General features: G+C 28.3%; 2 protein-coding genes across 2 annotated transcripts; both read right to left on the bottom strand.

The window, feature by feature from the left end:
* Positions 1-472: 472 nt before the first annotated feature.
* Positions 473-3,867, bottom strand: LOC105785616 (calnexin homolog). Its single transcript, XM_012611732.2, has 6 exons — positions 3,700-3,867; positions 3,523-3,592; positions 1,380-2,506; positions 1,216-1,287; positions 1,019-1,132; positions 473-930 (listed from the first exon to the last, which is right to left on the bottom strand). The coding sequence occupies exons 1-6, from the start codon at positions 3,775-3,777 to the stop codon at positions 784-786; spliced, it is 1,608 nt and encodes a 535-aa protein (XP_012467186.1). The 5' UTR covers positions 3,778-3,867; the 3' UTR covers positions 473-783.
* Positions 3,868-12,460: 8,593 nt separating this feature from the next.
* Positions 12,461-15,521, bottom strand: LOC105785626 (calcium-dependent mitochondrial ATP-magnesium/phosphate carrier protein 2). The gene is made up of 4 exons (XM_012611743.2): positions 15,070-15,521; positions 13,182-13,967; positions 13,004-13,094; positions 12,461-12,915 (listed from the first exon to the last, which is right to left on the bottom strand). Exons 1-4 carry the CDS (start codon positions 15,467-15,469, stop codon positions 12,723-12,725), a joined length of 1,470 nt encoding a protein of 489 aa, XP_012467197.1. The 5' UTR covers positions 15,470-15,521; the 3' UTR covers positions 12,461-12,722.
* Between the last annotated feature and the right edge of the window lie 5,331 nt (positions 15,522-20,852).

The raw sequence follows: 20,852 nt of genomic DNA, 5'->3' as shown, positions 1-20,852 counted from the left end.
AATTTATCACAACATTAATATTCCTCTACATAAACTTGATGAATATGTTTAATTTTAAAATTAAAAGTAAAATAATAATATATAAAATTAAAATTATTATACTAACCAAAATTATACAAAATTAGTTATCTTTAATTATCTACTTTCATTAAAAGGATTAATTATTCCAATTTCTTTGAAAGCAGTTTTAAGAAAAACTAATTAATCTAGATATACATTTGACATTTGATTGTATAGTAACAAATCATGTTTATAATTTGATTGGAATTAATCTGATTTCCTTAATACCACACTGATGGGAGGTAAGTGGTATAATAAAAAAATTTTCAATTGAGTTAAAGGCTGTATTTTTCTTTGTTTTAGCAGGAAAAACCAAAACCAACTAAAAAATATCATTCCAACTCAAGTGAAAAGCACATGCGGATAACCACTAAAGCAGACAAGCATGGATGTACTAAATGGGGAGAAAATATATGAAACTTTTCTGACTAGTTATAACAAAATTCTACAAGTTCCAGCATATCCATTAAGGTTGGGGGTTTCAACACCATCATACCATAAACTTCAACTCCCTCTACTTGGTTTTTGCTTTTGAGGCACATGACATGAAAAATTGTCTCTGTTTACACTCTTCAATTAATACAATCTAATAATGTTTCATCAAGTAAAACTAAAAAAAAACAAAAATCACCAGGTACCATGAATGTTTCAGCTATGAAGACCACTTCTAAAGCCCAAAAATTTTCCCATACTAAAAACATATTATCACCATTCACCTCTGTTTTAAGTGTCACGCCTCCTTCTGCGAGGAGCAGCAGCGGTTCCTTCTTTCTCTTCTTCTTCTTCTTCTTCTTCTTCTTCAGCCTTTTCTCCACTGGTTGATTGATTGTTTGATGTCTCAGCAACCTCCGGATTCTTCTCTACTTTTGGCTGCACAACAATTAATCAATTGAGTAAGACGAAAAGCTACGGGAAGAATGAAATGCAAACATATAGACCAATGATTCAGATTTCTTACTTGCTTCTTGCCACCGAAAAGAAGTCTGAAGAGAACTGTGAGGATAATCACCAAAATGGAGACGATGACACCAATGGTGATGTTTGGCTGTTTCTCAGCCTTCTCAATGAGATCCTAAAAGAGAAACAATATTTCAGAGGGATCTCACTAATGAATAGTGATTTGCATATGATGGAGCATATTTGAGATTAACTTACAAGGATTTGAAGCTTGTATTCACTTAAGAAAGGAATATCAGCAACCTTGTAAAGGACATCAAAGACCTTCTTCTGCAGGAAAGGAATTACCAACTTTAAAGTGTTATTTGGATAAGATATAGGAACATACCAACAATAACAAAGTAATCTTGCCAATGCATTACCTGGACGCCTGAAAGTCCATCTGAATCAGTGGACTCATCCTCAGCCTTCTGTTTTTCTTTCTCAACCTCAAACTTAGGCTTCCATGTGGTCTCCCTATATGACTCAGCAACCTTGTCATTTTTGGCAATCAAAATATTGTCAAACAATATGCCATCTTGCATTGTCCAAATCTCAATACCAACAGCAGCAATAGGCTCAAAGTCAGGCTTATCAAGCTCAAAGTAGTCGGGGTTTGGAATCTCTTGAGGCTTCCAAATACCCTTGTAATTGGGGTTATCAATTAGTGGAGCAGACCATTTTCCCTTGTAAGCTGGATTCATCTTCATTGGCCTCTTCCATTCACCACAACCAGGGGCTGTCTCACACTTCGGGTTATCAATTTTGGGGGCTTCCCACTCACCGTCCTCTTCATCATCCCAATCTTCTGGCTTGGTTGCCTCAGGATCATCTATCTCCTCAGGCTCATCATCTAACCATCCTTCTGGTTTCACAGCCTCCTCATCTTCAATTTCCATGGGAGCATCCTCATCCCAATCATCCGGCTTTACAGCATTTGGGTCGGGAATTTTGGCTCTCTCATCCCAGTCCTCAGGTTTCTTATCGTCTGGATCAGGAATCGTCTTAGCAGGGATAAGTGGTGGCTCAAAATCATCAGCTGAGAGGAAGTTAGCCTTCTTTTTCTCTTCCCCATCAATCAGAATTCTAACCTCGTTGTCAGGCTTCAAGATCGCAGTGTACACATGAGTAAGCTTGTCAGATGGGACAGAGGGTGGGTATTTAAGATGATGTTCGACGTATTCCCCACTTTTAGGATTCTTATGCTTCAAGATGAAGTGAACCTTGTTTGTGGCTCCACATTTGTCAGGTCCAAACATGATAGAGTAAGGGGATTCATTGTCAAATAGCTTAGCCTTCCATCCAGCCTCTTGAGGACGAAGGTATTTCAAATATGCACCACCACATTCAAGCCCATTCTGAAAGCGAGTCTCAAACTGAAGCACAGTGCTTCCATCCTTGAGACTCACAGGCTCATTGAGCTCATTCACTATCGCATACTTCCGTGCCTTCTCGCTCACAAGAAGCCCGTAGTCATCATGTCCTTCGCTCTTTGAATGTTTCCATACACCTGCAACCCCCCAAACCCCATCAATATATACCTTTCAACTCCCTAAAACATCTAATAGGCCAATGGGTATGTCATTTCATATCACACTTAAAAATAAAAGGATAATGATAACAAAAATGCCAATGGGTAACTATATGATTTCTTTTAAATCTTGAATGGCTATGAATGCAATTTATATAAACATCAGAGAAGCAAAATTGGAACTCTGGATTCAAGTGAACAAAGAGGTGCATTAAATGGAAAACAAGAACAAAAAGCCCAAAAAGCTCTAAGGCAGCTAATTCCACATTAAAAGGTGGATTATGAATCCTAAATTTCAGCTCAGGATCGAAGAAATGGTGGATTATAAAGCATAAACATTATTAAATATTTGATCACTACATCTACTTTCCCCAAAGATCAAATTTCTATCCATATTTTAGATTTTTAATTTCTTTAAAACCCCTCACTAACTCAACTTGAATAGCAAATATCAAGTCAGGTTGAAACATTTCTATTGTGGTTAAAATATAATGTTAGACCCTGTACTTTGACAAAATTTGAGATTCAATCCCTGATCTTAAAAGGTTAGAAATGAAGTCCTCCAACTTTTTTGATTTAAAAATCTCAGTCAAATCACTAAAATCATAAGTAATTTCTGTCAAAATTTGTCAATTTGGCATATTGATTAAGCTACCCTAATGTGAAGTGGCATATGATTGAAAAAAATAAACATGTTACTTAAACTATCGGACTAAAATATTTAAACTAAAGAAAATAAGAGGACTGAATTTTAACTTGTAAAAACCGGGACTAAACCTCAAATTCTATAAAAGTAGAGGGACTAATACAGCATATTTTAACCTTCAATTATTTATTCAGGATATTATCTTTTCTAGTAATACAATAACAAGCTCCACAATCAATCAACACTTCTAAACACCTAAAAACCAGCATGAAGAAAACAGATCCACAAAATATTCAACTGAAGAGACCCTATAAATAGAAACATAAAATCATTTATAAAAAAATCTCACCTTTGTAATCATCTTTATCGGACACGATCCATCGTCCATCAAATGGCTCATCAAATGAGTCATAAAAGGCCTAAAAATAACCCACAAAAACAGGAAGTCAATCTAGCTTTCAATTTCCACAGTTTCAAATAAATCTCAATAAAATCAGGGGTTTTAAAAAGTAGAAAATTAAATTACCGTATCATCATCAGCGGCGAAGCAAAGGGCTTGAAATGAAGCGAAAGCTAGTAAGAGGAGAAGAGCAAAACGCCCCATAATCTTCGATCTAAAAAACCTAAACTCAAATTATTGAAGTTCTTTTACCCCTTCTTTTCGATCTGAATCTAAATCTGCCATCAATTGTGTTTGCCCTTTTTTATATATAGATCTTCGGGATACTGGCGTCGACTTGTTTTACCCAATGATAATACGTGCCACGTGAAATTAACCAATGGGTTGTTGCCACGTATACACATCCACGACATCGCGAAGGTTTTTTTTTTTTTGCCCAAACTATACAGTTGGTCATATTAGTGTACGCTTTTTTGATAAACTACAACTAAGGTCACTAAATTAGTAATAAGTTTACATTTTGGTCACTTAATTTTAAAAAATTACAGAATAGTCATTAAATTATTTGAAAGATTTCATTTAAGTCGCTATTAAGTTTTTTTTTAGAAAAGTATGACTAGTAAGCTCAAAATAACGAATTGATGATTTATGTGGTAGATTAGTACACATCGATAAGTAAAAGAACATACCTTAAATCCAAGCTGATTTGACGATCAATGTCGGAAATCAAAGAAAAAATTGATTTGGATTTTGGTTCATAGATTCATGACGTTCGAAGTTGTTTTATAAAAAAAAACTGAACTATCGAAGAAAATGGGAATGAGAGCTCTCGATTGGTGTATGTGGTACAAACAAAGAAGGCCACACTATAGCGATTTTAACAATCCAATGACCTAAATGAAATCTTTGGAATAGTTCAATGACCATTTTATAATTTTTTGAAGTTAAGTGACCCAAACGTAAACTAACTAATAATTTAGTGACCCAGGGTGTAATTTACCCTTATTATTTACTTTTGAATTTTGGTATAATTATGGCCTTGGTCTATGTAAATTTGTAATAATTTTTTCTTATACTTAAAATTGTAATAAGTTGATTTTTTTTACTATTATTAATATTACTTATTAGTCCAAATCAATAACACTATTAAAAATTTTCTTTAGTAAGCTAATATGAAATTTTAATGAAAAATATTCAAATTTTATATCTATAAGCCTTTTTTTTGTCTTCAAACGGAACGAAAATGAATAACGCAATCAAGTTTCTTTAATTGATTACTGGGTTTTTACTCTCTCTTTTCTCAATTTGTAGGGGGGAGGAGGAGGAGAGGAGAGGGACAGGGTGATTTTTATTTTATTAAATATTAATATATTTATATTTATTTAATGTTAATGTTAATGTTAATGTTAATGTTAATATAATATAAATTTTAAATTTATTATTATATTTTTTGAAAATATTTTCTTATTTATATATTTTTAAATTTTATATATTATTATTATTTCTTGTCAACAATATTTTTATTTTTATATATTTTAAATTTATTTTTAATATTTATGTATTTTTTAGTTTTTTAGAATTAGGATCAAATTGAGATCATTTGTAAATTTTGAGGGTTAATTTTTAAATTTATGACTAAATTGATATTAATATGTAAAAGTTGAAGACTAAATTTGTTATTATATTGTTTTTAACTGACACATCAACTTATCATTTGTGATTTTAACAGGAGTAATCAAAATGGCGAATTATATGACGTGGGTGCTTAAATTGCAATTTTTTATTTTAAATGTCTAAAATGATTTTTTATATAATTACATGACTATCTGTATAGTTTACTTAAAAACTATTTTAATAACTATAATTTCACCTTTTAAGTTGACTTAAGAAAGTCCGGTTTTAATTTTCAAAAGTATTTTACACTAGGACTAATGAAATCTTTTAACCATATTAATAATTTGAACTAACGCGTAACAATAATAATAATCAAATTATGTCATATTAAATTATTGAGACTAAATCCTTCAATCAAGTATACTACAATAACTAAAACATAATTTGACTAAAATATTCAATTTAAATTTATTGTGTTTTAACATGTTTAATTTAAATTTTTATTTATTATAAAATCATTACATTTTTAAAGTTTATACGCCAAAAAACCTTTAAGAAAATATAAAAAATAATTAATCCCTTATATTAAATTTGCACCCACTTAAGCCCCTAACATTAAAAAACCAATTAAACCCCTCTATTAATAGTTTCTGTTATTGGTCACGTTGAACATTAAAAAAATTGATAGACTAATAAGAAAGTGACACGCGGCGACTTATGACTTAATCTATTATTTTCCCATAAAAATTATAAAAATTCAGAAAAATTATAAAAATATTTTAAAATTCATTAAAATTAATAATTAATAAAACTTATAAATATTATAAAATATAATAAATCTAATAATTTTCAATAAATTATAAAAATTTTATAAGATTTTGCTTCATCATTTTCCAAAACTTTTACTTTTTTTATTTTTGTTTTAACTTGAATTTAGTTTTTTTATAACCCACCATTATTTTTTGTTTTTATTTAAGAAATAAAATTATTACCCATCTTTATGGATACAACCCGACTTGTCGTTATCTACTAATATTATATTTTTAAGTAAGATTTATTTTGTAGGTCTCCACAGCCTATCATATTACAACTTCTATTTTATTTCAACTATTTTTAATTAATAATTCTAAATTAAATATTTCATTTATTTTAAATATGAATTTATTAATATGATGAAAAATAAAAGATATTCTTGATATTTCAATTTTTTTCAAATTCATACTTTTATATATATTATAAATATTATATCTAAACATATACAAACTTGTGAATAAGTAGAATTTCCATTACTAATGCATATGATATATTCTCCGTCCCTTCCTCTTTATGTCTATTTTGAATACTAGAGTAAACTAAAATTTTCATTTGAAATTTACTAAATAATAACCTCATGGTTTCATATAATCAAGATGTACCTATGTTTACTAATAGAATGTTATCTACATATAGTATCGGAGTAATAATTTTACTCTTACTAAAGTTTAAATATATGCGCTAATCAATCGTATTTCCTTAAAATATATAACAATCCGCTTAAAACTCAACATTCTAAACTGATCTCCATGCAATGTAATTTAATAATATAATATATTATTACAATTATACCTAGCAGATATTGAAAGGAAAATAAAAACAATAAAAAGCACAAAAATTTTAACGAGGTTTAACAAATTACACTTACGTCTTCTACCACTACCAACTACCAAATATATTTCTCAACAATAATCTTCATTAGCGATGGATTGGAGGCGCTAAAGCTTGGTTTTCTTTTTGCGTTGCCCCGTTTTCATTTTAGTCGGTGTTTTGGTTTATGATTAAGGGAAGCGGGACTGGCCAATAGAGTATAGGCGTTGGATCGTGAATCTTCGCACGACGGAGGAGCACCTTGTCTCGGGTAGTCACCGACGAGGCCGATTCCACACTCACTTGCATTCCTAATGTTTGGATATCAAATTTTGTCTCTGATCTCTAACCGTTTGACTTCTTACTCTTGCCTCTTCCCTGTAAGAACCACGAGAAATGCCACTTCGGCTTAGTTTCCATGGGCTCGGGTTTTAGTTTATGCAACATTTGGGTTTGTTCCTTAGGAGTGAGCCCATGGACTCTTTGATAATTTTGTTAAAAATTTATATCTCATACTAAATTTGGATTGATAAATGAGTACATACTAATATCACTTTTTCTTAGTATAATTACATAAGTCAATTAAATTTAAAAGGTGTAATATCAAATTTAGTTCTTAATATTTTTACTTTTGTCAAATTGACATTTTTCAGTTAAATTTGACTTTTAATTTTTTTAAAAGAGTCAAATTTGATCATTAACCCTTAAAAAAAAGTTGAATTGCCGATTGAATCTTAACTCTATTGGCATTTGCATCGTTGCCAGTGTAGGAGAACGCGGGTTTGAGTGTGCTAAAACGCCTTATCCTCTAATTCAAGATTTGGGAAGGGGCTATGAGTAGTTCTAGATATTGTGTTAAAAATCAAATATTAGAAATCGTAATACTACGCTCATATAAAAGGAAGTAAATAAAAAAGAATTGAATTGTTATTTTTTTAATTTTTAAACATTACAACCTGCATGGCAATCCGTGTAAACTTCGTGTTATTTTTTAAAAATTTTATTTATTTTTTTGAATATTTTAGAAATTTAAACTTATTTGTTGAAATGACATATAAGACAAATATTATCATGTCAATGTGAAGTACATACGGGTTGCCACGCTAATATCATTAAAAATAATGTTTTAGTCAACATTTTATTAAAAAAACTATTTGACTTTTTTTGAAAGACGAATGCACCTAAGAGATCTCTCTATTACGTTGATTTTATCAAATTAATCTCTCTACAATTAAATGGAGCGATTTAGTCCTTATGCTATTAAAAGAATAAGCTAAAGCCAATTTGGAATATAGTTAACATTTATTGTTTAAAAATATCATTTACTATTTAATAGAGTAATATTTTTAAAATTTTTATGGTTCTATAAATGAAATCTTTTATTTAGAATTGAACTACAATTAAAAAATAATTTTAAGATATTTTTATACAAGATGGCGTTAGCTTCATTAAAATTTGACTTATTTAATTCTTTTTAATAGTATATCGACTAAAACAATCTATTTAATAACAAATGTCTAATTTAATCGGTCCTGTAATACAAGGATCTCCCAAATACTTTTTTTTTTGAAAATTAAAACCAAAATTAATAATAAATAAATAAACAAATTCCAAGAAAAGGAACTTTAGCATTACACCTCTTTAAAACCAAAGTTTATATTGTGTAATAAATTTGGATTGGTGAAAGGAAGAGTAAAGGGAATAGGTGGATGGTGCAAAGCATTTTGTACCCTAAAATATGAAAAAGAAAGAGGGCATAATCTTCTTCTATATTCTTCCCCCTTTAGATTATTGAAATATAATCTTACCTTTTTGCCAAAACATGCCTTCTATGTCTCTTTCCATTTGTTTATAATTTTCATTCTCTTCTATAGAATGGGAGCCCTCCACCTGTTATCTAACTTTCCCTCTTTCTTTATTTGGCTTTATCAGAAGAGTATAATAATTTAATGTAAAAAAAAAGTCAAAATATTATCTGAGTACACAAAATTTAAGATTTAATTTAAATTTTTTGTAATTGATTGAGCTTTAATTTAATTAGTATTGATATTATTGTCGTGTATAAAGCTATGGGTCCAAGTATGTTGGAGTGTATTGTCTTCCTATTTAAGAGTTGAGGAGATGCTATAAGTAGTTCTAGACATTATATAAAAAGAACATATATAATAATAACTTATAATAAAATTAGTATTTAAAATTTTAATTACTTTTGCATTTTTATGGTAATAAGTTGTAATAATTTGCATCATTAATATTTATTGCCAAATTTTACTTCAAAATGTATTAATGAAATTTTGACAAAAATACTAACAATAATAATAAAATTAAATCTTAAACTTTATTCAAGAAAGGTGATGCCAAGAGCAACTAGGGCCTTTTCTCTCTTAAAATTTGTAAAGTTATAGTTTGATCCAACTTAATCAATACTGTATTAATTTACGTATCATTTTATTTCGATACCGTTTCGAATTTATCTGTATTTTAAAAATATTTTCATATATACTATATATATATATGCAAATATGTTTTAATTACATGCATATAAAATTTAATATTATTAATCAATACCACATTTAGTTACTAGTATAATAACATGAGGGAAAATATTATTTAACACAAATGTATTACAATAGATATAAAATAAAGAAGAGTTAGCATAACCTAAACCTGAAATTAAGGGGGAATAGAGTAAAAATCTTGTAAAAAGTAAGACATCTTCAAATTAAGTACATGACTTTTCTTATATTTTCTAAAATAAGTCATGTGGGTGGCTAAAATTACCAATTGAAATTAATTTATTACTAACTCATATACTAAAACATGGAGAAAAATAATACTCTTTTAAATAGTTATAATTTATTTTTAAATGTAATTATAAAAATAAAATTAATTAAGATAAAAAATTAAAACCTTTTACCAACCAATACATACCTTAGTAAAAAAGCACGTACCAATTGTTACAATATCGATCGAATGTTTGATTTCTCTAAAATTATAAATTAATATAATAAAATTATAAAATTATAAATACATTAATAATTTAATGGTGTAGTTAAAAATTATAATTAAATATTAAGGATAAAAAAGAATTCCTAACTTCCCCTTAGATTTGATAAAAAAGAATAATAGTAGTTAGTGGAAGATAAGATATTCCCCCATGAGAGAATAATATGAAATTTGACACATTTGTCTTCTTTCTCTTATTCTTTGCAACATTGAGCCATTGACACTTGTCTCACACACTGTCCATGAATGTTTTTTTATATAAACCTAGTGTTGCTGAAACTAAGACAATTTACAACACAATCTCTTCTTCCTTTCCCATCTCACCTCTGTCAAAAAAAGAATGTGGAGAAGCAAGAAGAAGAAGAAGAAGAAGAGCTTTAGTATACCATTTATTTTCGGGATTTAAATTGCGGTGGCGTTAGCATTATCGGAATGAAGTTGATGGTGATTTAAATCCTTGATAACATTATATATCATGTATCCTCTTCTTGTTTCTCTTACAGGATTTGAAGGGGACAAACACAGGCAAGTCGTTGAGGCAAAGGGAAGGTCATGCCTTTCTTCCGGATTTTTACTTTTTTTTTTCATATGTTTTTTTCCTCCAATGTTTTAACGGATAATTATTTGACATATTGGTGGTAGAAAATTTTAATTCCACAAATTGAGTTGTATTATTAAATTGTATTTAAAAATTAAAATATAAATAAAATATATATCAAAATCTCAACTCGTTTGTGTAAATGAAAATTTTCATCACTTATATAACAAATAATTATCCATGTTTTAATACATACTCATTAAGATTTCTAGAGCTGTTTGATTTTCTCAACTTTATGCTTGTATAAGTTATGAATAAAATTGTTTTCATTATACAATCACATTTCTCAATTTCATTACTAGTTTTTTTTTTTGTTAAATTTTGGTATTAGTCTTTGTATTTTGTGAAAGTTGTAGATTTAATTTATATATTTTAATTTAATTTATGTATTTTGTGAAAGTTGTGGATTTAATTTATGTATTATCTTTGTATTTATGTATTAATCTTAATATCTGTACTTATCAATTTGAAATTTTAGTCATCACCCAAAGAGTAGCAATTAATGCTTTTGGTTAAATTTAATTACTAGTCTTATATTATAAATACAATTATACATTTAGTCCATATTCTCCTATTGGATCATTCTAAATCCCTATACCCAATCTTGATGCAAAATGAGTGTCATTAATCCATTAACTGAGTTTTCAATGAGTAATATATGAAATTAATAAGTTGACATCGCATTGCATATATGATAATATGTTTATCACGTCGAATTTAGAAACAGTAAAACTTAATGAATTTAACATATATCATACAATGAGGATTGATATTTTAAAATTTGAAAAATGCATGACTAAAAATACCAAATTAAAATATGTGGTTAAATTCACAACTTTCTCAATATACAAAAACTAAAAATAGAATTTAACCTTTTTTTTCTTTTAAAATATAGAAACTAAATCCACAACTTTCTTTAGTATTTAAATAATTAAACAATTACGAACTTAAAAATTTTAATTATTTAATTTTTTCTCAAATTATCAAACAACAACCTAAGCATATTGGGATTAGCTTGAGACGACGAGATATTTTCAGTTTAGATTATGGAACCGTGGTTTTTATTAAAAATATATATATGTATAAATTCTTAAAAATATATTTACATAAAAAAGTATAGTTAGAAAATTTTAATTTATATTAGACTTGAGATACATGATCTACATGGATAGTGTAAAAAATATGACGGTCAAATTGTTAAAATATCTGTTGATGCACGGTATTAACAAAGCTGGTCACCTATTCTAAGGCCGAAAGCCGAACAAGTAGAAAAGCTTAAAAATGAATGCTTAGCATATTAGAGTTTTGAGTAGAGAGGAATTCTCCCATTGTTGATACTTTTAAGTATTTATAGGAAGCTTTTACTTGATATGCTAATAATAAACCCTAGATAACCTAATAGAAGATCCAACCAGGTCCAAATTAAAATAGAAATATATCACTCTTAATCATATAAAATTAAAAAATATATAAAATGACTTAAATATTATATGGGAGTAAATAAATCTCTCCCATAATATATTTATCAATTCAAAAGTTACATCCTCAGTTATTAACCACAAAAAACTGACACATAAGATGCAAATCAATCCTTTTCCTAAATTGTAGGTTTAAAATCCATGACTTATAATCTTCCGACTTCCTAGGTGTGTTAGAACATGAATATGAACAATAATTTTTATATATATATTAAAAATAATGTCAGACCCTATAAACTTGGAGATTCAGACATCATATTGTATATAAATTAGATTCTCAACATTGGTTTACATAAGCCTGGGTAAAATTACAACAAAACTACGTACCCCATTGTTTGAAAGTGGGAATTGTCACCTACTCAAAATAATCATCTTTATTTACAGTAAAAGTATCATGGAACCTCCATATTAAGAGTTGAATTGTATTTTGTCTATTTTATTCAAAAAATATGTAAATTAATCCATTTACATTAGATCAAATAGCAAAATGATCCTTTTGTTAAAAATTTTCATTTATTTCTACTGTTAAAAATTGATCTTTGCATGTCAACATGAGGTACACGTAGCGTGCCATACATCACTGTCCAGTTATTCCATTAGCCACAACAATTTTTAACAATACAATTGGATGAAATTTTTGATAGAAAGGATCAATTTGTTCTGTGATATAATATATAAGAACTAATTTGACCAAATTTTAAGTAGAGAGAGCAAAATGTAATCCGACTCTTGGTACAAGGGCGTCCATGGTACTTTTACCCTTTATTTACTTTTTTTAATTATCTTATTATTAGTTACATTCCTCTATAAGCCCAAACTTTAGGACTTCACTAATCAAAGTTTAGTCTCTTTTTCATTGCCTCATAAACCAAATATGAACTGCTTGCAGCAGGGACTACCTTGAGAAGAGTTGGTATTAGTCCTTTGTAGAATCCTCTATAACCTTCCTTCCTATATGTTCTCCAAAATACGTCCGATATCCCGTTATACACCGTGTTCGACGTGGTACGTTGTGCTTGCATTCTGGGAAACAACCCATAAATGCAAAGGATATTTTATTATCTATAAACAAATTATTGGAAATGGGGACTTGTGTACGTTACGATCATACCTTGTTCGAATAACCTGCAAAGGGTAAATGCATGTTGCTCCTAAAGCTCCGGAGATTGCACCGCAACATATATTCACTAGAGGACCGGGTTCTACAAAACCACGAAAAATGCGACGAAACTGAAAAATGAAAATAAAAATATGCAAGACCAAAATATTGGAAGTGAACAGAAAAGTACCACTGTCCTGAAGAATATGTGTCCTTGAGAAATCTCTCAAGGTCTCATAGACGGTAAGGTCGATACTGGCATAAGGGATAATTCCGAAAATAGATGGCACAAGACCTTTGTAAAATGCTCGAGGTCCCTCTTGAACCCATATATCCCGGGTTAACTTCCCTAGATGCGGAGCCTTTCCACCTTCGGAAGCACAAGTTTGCAATCGTGTTTTTACAAGATCCATTGGGTAGATAGTGGATTGTGCCACTGCACCCGCAACACCACCGACAACAAGTTTCCCACCAGCACCTATATCACCCTTGTTATCCCCCATATGCTCTCCTATTACATCCTTTAGCATTTCGAATGTATAGAACTTGATAGCACTTTCGGGTGTTACCTTCACGATATTTAACCCATTACCTCGGAAAAATCCCAAAAAACCTTCTTCCTTCAATATCTTCGTTACAGCAGGCAGAATACTTGTACGTGTAGTCTGAACCTGCAAAACAACTTTCAGGCGATCGAAAGGGGCAGTTGCAGTACGAGAAAACGCACCTGCTATTCCCCCTGCAATAAAAGAATTGATTCTCGGAACGTGTTTATTGATGCCTTGAGGAATAACAGCATGTTCTCCAATATCTACATGGCAAACCCTTTCCCAATGATGATAGATGTTCTCGACATTAGCTTCGTGAGGGTAGAGTAAAAGGAAATCCCTCCATTCTTCGAATGTTATAATCCCATTATTGTCCTTATCGACATGCTCCACAAATTGAGCAAGTTTCTCATCGTTGATTTGAATCCCTGCAAAATACCAACAGCCAGGACTTATAAGATGTAAACAATGGATTCATTGCAATGATGGTAACAACCAATTTTTCCACATCAAGATCACAAGAACTATCACGTATTTTCACTGGAGAAGTTTATAGGGATAAATCATGGGGGGTAAAACGGGAGCAAATTCATCAATAACATGCACAACTTCAAGTCTTTGATACGTTACTTGCTATGCAAGAAAACGGACAGATTCCAAAAGATTCGACCAAGAAGAAAATGTTTCGAACATCCAGCAAAACAAATAGACACATACTAATGACAAGAAACTTTACCGGACTATCACACCAAACAAACTGAAGCATGAGTATATACCAACAAGATGGTCTAAAATAGGACACTGTTTCTACACCATGGGAAACTCATCGGGCCCATGTAGGTTTATGCCTTCTCAGTATATTACCAACTAAAATACAGCTCTTGTTAAGCTCTACGATAATCTCCATGGTCAACGTTTATCTATCGTACTGCGATTTGCTACCCCAATGGCCTAAGGACAAAGCTACTAAAGATCAGATAGCAAGTGTAAGATATCCAACTAAACTTCCATTATAGTTAATGGTTTGTAACTAGACAACATAGAAAGAACTGTCAAACCTGGTAAATGTCTGATCCAATCCCTTTAGCATCAATCATTTCACAAAGTTAGCCAAATGGTAAACTACTAAAAGGTTTTGTACAAAGTAAAAAACAAATTCTAACATCTAATTAGCCTGCGGGCGCCTACTAATGGTTACCAAACAAGAAATCACACTGCCACCACACACTTCCTTTCAGACAACACAATCCGCATTAACGCTATATATGTTCCTTACATGTTCCGAGCGGCGGTCCGAGTTACAAGCACTGCAAAAGCAAGTTCTCCGGTCTCCCAACGATGAATTTGCAAGCACTTCACATTCAAAAGATCGAAAACAACAAACACTAACCATAAGTTGTTCAAAGTTTTTAATGATTTTTCACCATCAACTCAACCAATGCAACTATAAGACTAAACTGATCAAACATATAAAGGTAAAGACAAACAAAACTAAAACAATGTAATAAAGAGAGCATCATAGTATATTACCAGCTTTAACAAGTGCATCCCAAAGCTCTTCAGGCAAAATGCAACCACTATGTTCCACATCAATAGCTTGAAAAATCCTATAAAGTTCAAGCTCTTTATCATCCATATACCTCTTAAACTCATAATAATCTACACACCCATCTCTGTTTGCATCACAAACTTTCAAAAGATCATTGGCATACTTATACTCAGCAGGAATCTGTAAAGCTGAAAGACCCTTTTCGATTTGAGTATAATCCAAGAATCCCACATCAGCTGCATCGAAAAAACTGAACAAACTACGAATCCTCAAATCCCTTTCTTCTTTGGTTTCCCCTAATGCTAAAAGAACATGTTCCATTGAAACAGGACCCCTTTTTTTTACCGGGTTGCAACATTCAGGTTTGGGTTTGGCCTCCATTTTAGATAAGCATGGAGTTTTTGAAAGGAATAGAACATTCAGAAAAAAAAAAAAACCCTTTTATTGGGCAGAATGATACAACCAAGAAATTAAAAACATTGACTTGAATAGTGACAGAAAGAAGACAAATGACCTGTAGACTTTTCTCTTGGTAGGTCAAAAAAAGAGGGGGAAAATGGAGTCAAAGTCCCAAAGGAAATTACGGAGAACATCATAAATATGAGTCCAACGCAATTGCGTATGGTTTTGATTACTATAATAATAAATTCAAACTCTTAAAATTTATATATTTTGTAAATTTGATTTTAATTTAATAAATTTATTTCATAGTATAAATGTTAGGTTAAATTTATTATTATTTTTAGAATTAAAGTTAAAATGAAAAAATATATAAACACCAAAGACTAAATTTATTATTATACCAATTAAAATTATTACAATTGATGATGAAAGACATTAACATCGATTAAATTACTCTATTTTTGTTTAGGTGAACTAAATTACTTTTTTCCAAAATAAAAAATAAAATAAAATTAATCAAATAAACAAATATATATATATAATATAACAACATGCACATATTATAATTTCAACAAGTGGAGCATCATGTTTTTTTATATAATTTATATTTTTTAAAGATTATTTTATAATTTTTATTATCCATTAAATTATAAAAGTTTATGTTTAAAATAATTAATTAATTAGATAAACATTAAATATATATTAAAATATATTATATTTTGAAAAAATTAGTATAATGCACGGATAAATTAATAAAATGAATATTTTATACCAATAATACGAGCAACAATTCGATTTCTCTAATAAAATTTTACTAATATAGCATTTATGAACCAAAATTTAATACCATTATAAATTAAGATTTATAACATATTATTCACTAAAATTTTAGTATAATTTTTATTAAAATATGTTTATATATCCATGCACGTTTAGTTTGTATTTATTAACAAAGATATTATTATTATTTACACATTTAATAATATGTTATGCTATAAATATTAAAATATATGTTTAATATGAATATTTAGATCTTCAATTTAGTATATTAACAAGTATAAAATATTAAAAATTTAATAAATATTATACTAATTATTAATAATTACTGCCCGTGAATATATATTATGTATTTTAATATATTATATATTCATATGCATAAATTATTTATATTTATTTTAATATATCTATTAAATGATCAAACCCTGCATATGATTTAGTATAAAATAATTTAAAATATTTTAATTTAATAATTTTGAATATATATTATATTACTTGATAAATTAGTATTCGCCTCCTTAAAATTATTAAAATAATATGAATAATTCGAATTATACAAATAATATATTATATTTATAAATAATCTTTTGTGATAAATTAACTAAGTATAATATATTTAATTAGATAAGCAAGTGATAATCTCTCTTTTTATATTTAATTTTATAATTTTTATTTACGTTTCGAAAATCACATTTAAGTTTAAAAATTTAAAACAGTGCTGAAATTTTATTAGATAATAATTTTAAATATTAAGTTATTATAATAATAAATATTATGTTATAATTTTAATTAGATAATCAAAATTTTAAAATTTAGATAAAAATTAATTAAATAATTATCTATTTGGTTTAACTTAAATATTTATTTATATATTGTCTATAAAATTATTTTTCAAATTTAGTTAAATATTTAATTAAATAAAAATTATTTGAATCTAAATTTTTTACCTTTGAAATAATATCCTTTACATTTTTTAAGATAAATTTTTTTAACATAAATTATAATTTACTTTCAATAATCATAAATCTATTAAAATTATAATTTAAAATTTACATCATAATTATCTTTAAATTTTAATTACCTACCAATAAGTTTATAAATACCAGAATAACAACTTAAGCTTAATTTTATAAATAGCTCACATAGCTTGCAATAGAGGTGTTCATGATCCGAGTCCAACTAAAAATTTAGGCTTGTTTCCTAGGTCCAAGCCCAGCCCAATAAATGACCCTAAAATTTTACCCAAGCCCGACTTGAAAATGTCCCTAAAATTTTATCCAAGCCTAATCCGGATAAAAATGCTAAAATTTGGGCCTGGCCCGACCATATTAATTTTTACATTATTTTTAAATATATATAATAGATCAAAATACTAAAAACATCAAAATAAATATTTCCCAACAAATTGAATTTTTTTAAAAAATATATGTATACTTAAATAACACTAAGATATATGTAATTTAACAAGCAAATGCCTCTAAAATAATAAAATTAACAATAAAACAAGTTTTATACAATATCCAAAAAATAACAACATAATAGTAAAATATTAGAAAAATAAAAAAAACAAGAAAATAACATTAAAAAACAAAAAGAAAAGTATATATTTTTTTATCCTTTAGTGAATTTAGGTCAGGTCAAAAATGTATTACCCAAGGTTCGACCCTTTTTAAATGGGCTTTATTTTTTTGTCCAAACATTTCTTCGAGCTTTATTTTTATTCGATCTCTCTCACATTTTAAGCCAGACCGGGTAGCCCAAACCATGATTAGGGATAGCTTGCAATAAAAATTACAATTTCAAATATCACTCAAAGTATCATTGTCTTATAAATGGTTTACATTGTGTTCCTTTCAGAATATTAGTGGTGAAGCTAAGCAAGCGACACATTCACCCTCTCATTATGGGTTTCTTGCAAGTCCTGCGCAAATTTGGGTTGAAGAGATGCCACCATGTGTCTTTTTCAATACCTAGAGGTGGATAAGTTAAACATTTTAATCAGTTTGGGATTTTTAAGCCTCTTGACAGTAGATTTGATGATCATTTCTTCTTGGGTTTTGTTTTGCTTGGCTATCTCTAATTGGGAAGATTTTAGATTAATTTGTGACTACCACTCATTTTCTTAAATGAAAATAAATTAATTTGAAACTTTTAAATATGTATATCTCTTAAGTAAAAAATTAAATATATATTAATTAGGTATTTCTAAAATAATTTTAAAATAAAATATTTGTGACCCATTTTAGAATATTATTATTATTTAAAAATACATGATAAGGTGAAAACACTACTAATATTTATTACAAAGTTGAAATAAATAATGTCATCTAACATTCAATTGATGTATTTATTGGAAAATATTAAAATATATTTGAAAATAACAAGATAATAAATAAAAATAAAAAAGTAACAATTTTTATTGGATAAGGACGAGAGAAAATGATATAAAATTTTATGCTTAGAAAATGAAATCACAAAAGAAAAATTAGAAGTAAAAGTAAAAGAGTTATTAATCAAAATAATAAAATATTATTGAAGATAACAAACTGTGCCCAACTTAGCCATTCACGCGGGAATGAGGATTTTTTGAGATATTTTCATATTTGGTCCCTTAAATTTTGTTAGACTTATAATTTAACTATAAATTCTTTTAAATTGTTTCTATTTAGTGTAAAGTTTGTCTTCTTAATTTACAGAAATTAAGCATTTCTGTAAGGAATAATGATTCCAATTTGAACTCATTATAAGGATTATAATAAGTATAAAATTTTACTTATAATAATTTTTAGATATACATATATATAATTTTCATTGAAATACTTTTTAAGCTTCTGATTGGTATACAAAATTACTTACATTAATTTTAAAATAATTATAACTGTTTAAAAACATATTAAATTAAAAAATTTAAAAGATTATACAAAGTTTATAATCCATTATTTGTACAATTTTAAAATTTTAAATAAAATTTATACACTTTTTAATATTTTAAAAGTTTTAAAGTGTAAAGTATAACAATGGGGGAACCGAAGAAAAAGCCCCCTAAAAAGAGAGAAAACGATTGGTTGATTACATTACAATTTACAATGGTGTAATGATTTATTTGATCTTCTAACTTTATAAAAAAAATCATTTTAACCTTTGAACTTGTATCATTTGTCACATCACCTTATAAATGAAAAAGATTACGTTGGTTAACTTTGCTGGTGTGACATTCACATGACAGTTCATGTATATGCCACGTTAGCAAAGCTAACAAATGTTAACTTTTTCATCCATTTTGATGTGATTTGACAAATAGTGCAAGCTTAAGAGCTAAAAGAAGTGAAAATTAAATGAAGCCTAAAATAAATTTTTTATAAAATTAGATGGTCAAATAAATCATTATATCTAAAATAAACTCTCTTTATAAAGCAAATTGTATTATTTTAAAGGGTTTTTTTGTATCTTTTAATTATCGATAAAATAAAAATATATATACATAATAAGATTTAAACATGTATCTTTTTTTTTCTTCACAATTTTTATACTTTACCATTCAAATCAAAACATTAGTTATTCATATCAATTTTAATTATTCATATTAACGTTATATCTATAATTCTATTTATAATTATTTTTATATATTACATTTGTGTGTATCGATTCATTTATATTTTGTATAATTTATCATGATTCAATTAAATGTTGATGGTGCGTGAAAAGAAAATACAGATATGGCCGCTTGTGGGGGAGTTATTCAAGATTGAAATGGAAAGTGGATTATTGGTTTTTCTAGGCTTATTGGCTCTTGCTTAGCGTTTGAAGTAGAACTATGGGGTGTTGTTGAAGGATTTAAGATTACCTGGAGAATTGAACTTCAAAAAATTGTTCTGAAAATTGATAGTATGGAGGTTGCTACCATGTTGTCTAGTAGTGCTAAGCCTGATGATCATCGGTTGTGTAGGGAGGCTCGCAAGTACACAAATAAGGAATGGGAGGTGATTACTCTAACATACCTATAGAGAAGGTAATAAGCTCGCCGACGGATTAGTTTCAATGGCTTGGGATCAACCGCTACAATGTTTTGTCTTTTATTATCCACCGGATACAATTCATAGTTTACTAAATGCAAATGTAAATAGGGTTGTGACGCCAAAATTTGTGGTTGACTAGCCACTGTTTTATGCTCTTTCTTATTAATTAAAAAAAAAAGGAATAAGTGGTTAAAAGCTTTATATTTGCCATTCATGTTGAAGTCTCGACTATGAAATCTCCTCTCACCAATTTGTAATGAATTAAAAAAGACAAAATTAAATAGTTGAGTAATTATTTTGTAATTTTTTATAATTAGACGATAAAAAAATTACTAATAATTGAATTAAGGGATTTGTCACCGGCACAAACACTCATGTTGAAAAAAAAAGTCAAATGTTAAACACTATTATTTAAAATCCATGTCACTGTCAAAGGTGGCAAAAATGCCTTAGTGCATGAATTTTATATGAAGTAGTTGGTACTTGATTTTGTACTTTCTTTTCTTTTAATTAAGAAGACTTTATCTATATTTTTCAATTTTCGTAAGCAACATATATTAGACATAATA

This window comes from Gossypium raimondii, chromosome 7 (assembly GCF_025698545.1).
Source record: "Gossypium raimondii isolate GPD5lz chromosome 7, ASM2569854v1, whole genome shotgun sequence".
Classification (NCBI taxonomy): Eukaryota; Viridiplantae; Streptophyta; class Magnoliopsida; order Malvales; family Malvaceae; genus Gossypium; species Gossypium raimondii.
This window is presented reverse-complemented; position numbering and strand designations above follow the sequence as displayed.

Excerpts from the sequence above, each read along its gene's own strand:
- LOC105785616 (XM_012611732.2), bottom strand. The coding sequence starts at position 3,777 with ATGGGGCGTTTTGCTCTTCTCCTCTTACTAGCTTTCGCTTCATTTCAA. Across the intron at positions 3,593-3,699 it reads TCGCCGCTGATGATGATACG|GCCTTTTATGACTCATTTGA; the intron begins GTAATTTAATTT and ends GGTTATTTTTAG. Across the intron at positions 1,133-1,215 it reads AATACAAGCTTCAAATCCTT|GATCTCATTGAGAAGGCTGA; the intron begins GTAAGTTAATCT and ends TTTCTCTTTTAG.
- LOC105785626 (XM_012611743.2), bottom strand. The coding sequence starts at position 15,469 with ATGGAGGCCAAACCCAAACCTGAATGTTGCAACCCGGTAAAAAAAAGG. Across the intron at positions 13,968-15,069 it reads GGATGCACTTGTTAAAGCTG|GGATTCAAATCAACGATGAG; the intron begins GTAATATACTAT and ends GGTATTTTGCAG. Across the intron at positions 13,095-13,181 it reads ACATATTCTTCAGGACAGTG|AACCCGGTCCTCTAGTGAAT; the intron begins GTACTTTTCTGT and ends GTGGTTTTGTAG.